Source organism: Eretmochelys imbricata, chromosome 10 (assembly GCF_965152235.1).
Source record: "Eretmochelys imbricata isolate rEreImb1 chromosome 10, rEreImb1.hap1, whole genome shotgun sequence".
NCBI classification, from domain to species: Eukaryota; Metazoa; Chordata; order Testudines; family Cheloniidae; genus Eretmochelys; species Eretmochelys imbricata.
In genome coordinates, this window is record NC_135581.1 from 23,699,220 (window position 1) to 23,705,528 (window position 6,309).

The 6,309-nt window shown below is 38.1% G+C and overlaps 1 protein-coding gene across 4 annotated transcripts in view; it reads left to right on the forward strand.

The window, feature by feature from the left end:
- Window positions 1-5,431, forward strand: part of TVP23A (trans-golgi network vesicle protein 23 homolog A) — a 30,859-nt gene extending 25,428 nt beyond the window's left edge. For 2 of the 4 annotated variants that reach the window (XM_077828718.1, XM_077828717.1), the window contains exons 5-8: window positions 197-325; window positions 2,779-2,907; window positions 4,127-4,195; window positions 5,179-5,431. In XM_077828718.1, the coding sequence (XP_077684844.1) occupies window positions 197-325; window positions 2,779-2,907; window positions 4,127-4,189 (321 nt within the window). In that variant the 3' untranslated portion in view covers window positions 4,190-4,195; window positions 5,179-5,431. Of the gene's footprint in view, window positions 1-196; window positions 326-1,747; window positions 2,919-4,126; window positions 4,196-5,178 lie in introns of those variants that run through there. The other 2 variants (XM_077828721.1, XM_077828720.1) reach the window with 2 other exon arrangements.
- The last annotated feature ends 878 nt before the right edge of the window (window positions 5,432-6,309 follow it).

Consider the following 6,309-nt stretch of genomic DNA (forward strand, 5'->3'; position numbering starts at 1 on the left):
GCCAGTCTAAGGAAGCATACAGCCAGGCAACAGGAAATAAATTATTTCCAGTAGCTAAGCTACAGCTGATATTATATAAAACATAACAGAAACAGGAACATATAAATGCATATAAATTACCTGTGAAAGGAATGTCTCAATCCTTAAGTACTGTTAGGATATTTTGGTAACTAAAACTAAATGTTTTTCTTTCCAGGTATCTGCAAGCATAGCTGGCTCAACTGAAGTTGAAGCTCGAATCTTTTGGCTTGGACTAATTATCTGTCCAGTTATTTGGACAGTGTTCTTTTTTAGCACTTTGTTTTCCTTGAAGTTGAAATGGCTGGTAAGCATGGGGTAACTCCATATGAGCTGTGGGTGATAGGTGCAGTGAAGGGGAAAGGAGCAGAAAAACAAGACTATTAAAAATACAGTTTTAAGTTAGATTCCATAGAAAGTAAGAATTTAAGTTAGAAGATTACAGTGACAGCTTCAAGAAGTTGTAGAGCAGGCTTCAGTTCCCAAACTGAAGTTAATCCCTTAGGCCTGGCACAGACTTTATAATTCCTTACTCTCCACCCCTCACTAAGTTCTGGTCAATCAGCCCTCTTCTCCTGAGTCAAATGTTTCTGCTGGCAGGCACCACTGCAGCTTCAGTTCAGAAAACTCCACCTATACAATACCCCAAACTAAAAAACTATTAGTTCCAGAGAAACAGAAAAGGAGAAACCATTCTGCAGTTGGGTTTTACTTTTGCATGTCTTCTTGGGACTTGGATAATATTTGTACTAACATCCTCTAATCCTTTCACCACCCAGCCTCCTGGTCTCCATGACTTGCAACAGACCACTCTGTCACACTGCATCATTTAATATTTTGGCAGGCCTTACTGGAAATAAGCAGTTGCTGCTTGTTGTCAGTACCACCATATTGGCTTTTCTAGGGCTGTAATGTAACAAGTCATATAGCAGGACTCATATGTGTAAAGATGAACATTTTAAAGATATTGAAATCGCTTGCATTGGTGGTGGGCAACTTGCAGCCTGCATGTAGCCCATCAGGGTAATCTGATTGCAGGCTGTGAGACATTTTGCTGACATTGACCGTCTGCAGGCACAGCCCTCGGCAGCTCCCAGTGGCCGCGGTTCACCATTCAGATTACCCTGATGGGCCGCATGCGGCCCTCAGGTTGCCGACCACTGGTGTATAGCATATGCTTGAAATGAGGCCTTTTAAACTTGTTCCAAAATAAGATACTGTTTTCTAGAAAATGTTTGATACTTTCTTTGGAGGAGAGTACTACCAATAATATTAATTTTATTAAGTTCATTAGACAATTAGATGAAGTGCAAAGTACTATACTTAGGAAGGAAAAATCAAATTCACAGCTACAAAATGGGGAATAACCAGCAAGGTAGTAGTACTGGTGAGAAGAAACTGGGTGTTATAGTGGATCACATGTTGAATATGAATTGACAGTGCAATGCAACTGAGAAAAAGATTAATATTCTGGGGTGCATTAACAGGAGTGTCATATATAAAACACAGGAGGCAACTGCCCCACTCTGTTTGGCACTGGTCAGGCCTCAGCTAGAGTAATGTGCCCAGTACTTGGTGCCACACTTTAGGAAAGGCTTGGACAAACTGGAGAGAGTCCAGAGGAGAGGTTTTATCGTTTTTTGGTTATCACCATTTAATCACCAAATAAGCACCATTTTTTCCAGGCATTTTGGAAAAAGTAACCATGTAACTTTTCTAAATTGTTTAGAAAAACCTGATCCCTGAGGAATGGTTAAAAAAAAAATGGGCACGTTTAGTCTTGAGAGAAGACGACAGAGGGGGAAACCTGTTATGTCTTCAGATTTGTTAAGGGCTGTTATAAAGAGGACAGTGATCAATTGTTCTCCATGTCCACTGAAGGTAGGACAAGAAATAATGGGCTTAATCTGCAGCAAGGGAGATTTAGATTAAATATTAGGAAAAAAACTTTGATTATAGAGATAGTTAAGGTCTGAACAAGGCTTCCAAGAGGTTGGGAATCCACATCATTGAAGGTTTTTAAGAACAGGTTAGACAAGCATCTGTCAGGGATGGTTTAGATATAGTTGGTTCTGTCTCAGTGTAGGGGGCTGGACTTGATAAACTCTGGAGGTCCTCCAGCAGTCCTACATTTCTATGATTTTGAAAGCTGCCCTATTAGAAAATGTTTACCAAATCGTTTTGTGGTACTAAAATTATGCTTTCTGCAAATGTTGGCACATCTTCTAAACTGTACTCTTAAGTCTTCCATAAATTTGCAAATTATTATAGAACCTCCTTTGTAGGTAAAATTTGTGGCATTCCAGGTTAAATTAAAATAAAGGTCTTGTAAATAGCGGGTAGTGAGAATTTGGCTATGAATGTCTTAAAATGAAGGGAACATGACTTCATGTAGGTGTAAAGAGTTATTCTTTTGAGTCAGACTTTTGTATTATAGTTTGGCACAAAGCACTGACAAAATGGGTCAAGCTGGAAGGAGTGAGACCAGAGCTGGGGGAAAAAATGATTTCTACCCTTGAAATGTAAAGTGAGACTTCCCAAAAAAAGGCTCTTCTGTCGGTGGGTAGGGAGGAGTGTTACTGGTTATTTATGCTTCCTAAAATGCAAGTTTTAATTTATTATTTGAAGGTAAATTCTTTTTGATACTACTTACATTAATCAGCATTATCAATTTTTCCACACTAAGCTGTTGATTGTCTATAGCCTCATAGAGAGACAAGTTGGGTGAGGTAATACCTTTTATTGGGCCAACTTCTGCAGGCTCTTGTCATAGCTGGAATCTCCCTTCAAGCTGCTAACTTATATGGATACATCCACTGTAAATTAGGAGGGAAAAAAAGCATCAGCAAAGTAACTTCAAGGTTTTTGTCACAGCAGATGTTTCAGAGGGTAAGTATTAAGGTTCGTTATTATTCTCAGTAGTCACATCATGTATGTGTTTTCCACAGCAGCTTTTAAGGAATTGGGCATTATGCTGATTTACACTTTGATAAACATGATTGAGGAATGCCAGGTTGTGCTTTATAGTGAGTTGTGTTCATCACATATACATCTACGTGGACCTACAGATTTTCTGTGCACGAATAATATCAGTGCACAAGTCTGTCAACACTTTTAAAGTCTCAGACTAGTGGTCCCTCTTTCTGAAATGCAAAATTAATGTTTAATCTGAAAAACCAGTTTGGGAATTGTACGGTCTAACTGCTGCACTGCAAAAGAGTAAGTGTGACCTGAGCAGAGAAGCCAGAAGGACCCATTGACAAGGACTGCTTTGCAATAAATGAAGAAGTTTGTTGAAAAGTGGCCTGTAATTAGGGCCTATAAAATTGTCCTGGTATTTGTTTGAGTTCTATTCATGGTTTGGGGTATGGTACAAGAAAATATCTTCCTGCTGCTACTACACTTTTATGGATGTGGATGGCAATGACTAACAAATCAATTTCTACTTTCCCAAAAGGTGCAGAATTGAGTAGCTTAAGAAAATAAAGCACCATTTTTTCCAATGCATTGTGGAAAAAGTGACCATGTAACTTTTCTAAATTGTCTTGTTTGCATGTATGAGGTATAAAAGAATTAGACCATGTGTTTTATAACAAACCCATTCTGTGCTCTTGTATTACCTCCTTGGAGTAGTTAAGATTAAGATTTTGTAAAGTACTTTAGAGGCGTCAGCAAAAATGATTGCAGTAGATGTTCTAGATCAGGGATCTCAAACTCAAATCACCACGAGGGCCACATGAGGAATAGTACGTTGGCCCGAGGGCCGCATCACTGACCTCCCGCACCCACGCTGCCATCGGCCCCGCTCCCACTCCACCCCTTCCATGAGCCCCCGCCTCTTCCTGCCCCTGCCCCGCCTCTTCTTCACCTCCTCCCTTGGTGGCAGGAAGTGCCTGCAAGTAGGCAGAGGAGTGGGGACATGGTGCACTGAGGGGGGAAGGAGCCTGGCGGGCTGCAGGAAATAACTCCGGGGGTTTGGGGAGCTTGGCGGGCCACAGGAAATAACTCCATGGGCCATGTGTTTGAGACCCCTGCTCTAGATACTAATGCTGGAGCAGAATTAGGTTAGTAGAACATCATCTTTAGCTTTCATGTGTTCATTCTGCAGGAGAGACAAGAAGAAATTCAGGGTATGGATGTCCTGAAGGATATGGAAATACATAACCACTAGGTGACTGTAAGTTGAGGACTGATATTAGAAAAATGGATAAGCAATAAAACATTTATTAAGTAACACTATTCTAGAGCATCAACCCTGTCTGAACAAGAGTAAAGAATTGCTTGATCAAAACATGTCAAACTCAGATTTTTATGACAGAGTTCCTTTGTTGCGGTTATAAGCTAACACCTTAAGATAAAAAGGCAAATGTGTTTTAAGTAAAAATTGAAATTTTCGTTCCTAAACAGGCCAAAGACTAGCTTTATGTCCTACCATGAAAATTTCTTGCTTCTGTTTGAGAAGTTAATACAGAGTTTGTTTGTTAATGATTGGGGTCATTTTAATCATTAAGACAAAAGCCTCTGGAGGATTCCTGATCTTTGGGTGTTTCTAATACTCGGTTCTATGATATTCATACTATATAGATCAGGCAGCATAATTTCAGAAGTGTAATAAAAAAAGACAACTGCAATTTTCCTACAGTATATGCTTCTCATTTCTCAGAGTTTGGGATGTGTAACCATTGGACAAGTCAGAAGACTTGTTAACACTCAGGATGAGAATACCCTTCTTGAGTGAGTGCAGAGCAGAGTAGTTAGCCATCCCTTTTTTCTTTCCTCCCTCTGGCTAATTTCTCGCATGAAGGAGTGGGGTCTGGAATCAGAGATTGAGATGAGGAGAGCAGAGGAAAGGCACATTTGAGAAGGATTTCTGGCAACACAGCACTTTATTACTTGGTGAATTAAACTCCTACAAATAAATTAAACCTGAACACTGACTTATTTCCTTGCTATAAATCAAGTAGGCAGCAAGCTCCTTCAAGTCAACTCATTCTGTTATGCAGCTACACAGTCAAGTTTATATTGATTTAAATTTGAAAGCAAATGCAATTAATTTTCCTGTGACACTTGCCCTCTAATTTCTTGTATTACAAACAAGGAAACTAACGTTAACTTGTCTAAGTAAAAAAAATGGTTAGTAACATATTTTTCTTTTCCCAGACACTGATCACTAAAGAGGAGACAATCCTAAATTTAAGTGACTGCACTCTAAATATGGAACTCTACTAATCAAAGAAAAAGATGTCGAAGTGATCTTATCCAATGAAACACAGCATGGAAATGCACACTACAATTAATCCTCAAATGAAGGAGGCTTGAAAGTACTAATATTTAAAAAAGAGACTCAGGTAAATGTTCCAGTGAAAATATGTATTTAATGTATAAGAGTTTCTGAATAAAGTCTATATGTGAATGTCTTTGGAGATTAATTTCACTAACGACATATGCAAGATTTCAGGTATCACAAAATACTTTAGATTTAGATTTAAACTTCTGATGCACTAAGTGACTTATTTCTATAAACTTAAAATAAAGTTTTGAGACATCAGGTGGACTAGCTGGTGTTCAAATATTATGGTGATTGCACACAACAAGAACAGGAAATTAGAGCAAGGACATTAACTTAAAAATTATTTATTTGCAATACAGAAAAGGAGTACAAGTCTTTACATTCTTCCTATAAAATGCTTTCCTATAATTAACTGCACATTTATTCCATTCCTTGGGGGTTAGATAATTTTTCTTGTGAGTGCTTTAGGCCACAATATTCTTGAATCCCTGCAAAGAAGCAAAAACAAAGTAGTAGTGAACTTATTTTATGTATTGATCACTGTATGGATCTATTGCCTGCTGTGGGCATAAATCACAAAATTTTGTCTATCATACTACCCTAACTTATATTTGAAATGATTTAAAGAATTTGTTAACATGCCTTTTAGACCTATTTTTCTTCTGCTATTTGAATACTTTCTGCATTTTATACGTTTGCTCTTCCAGAAGTGTAAGAGTGACATACTCAAAACTTCATTCACTGGTAAGCTATCAAATTCCATTTAAGAAATGCCTGCTCGTAGAAAGTTAGCAAAACTATTTTATTTTGTCAGCAAGAGTACATGATGTATTTGCTGGAACGCAGTGAAGGTCAAAATAAGCCATAGAAGACACACTTATTTTAGTTACCTGGAGTTGAATAGCTATCATTTTAACAGAATTTAATTGTTTAAAATATAAGTGGCTGAAGTAATTCTGAAACAAGTGGTGCAATTTCATGATTCTTATACAGTACATTCT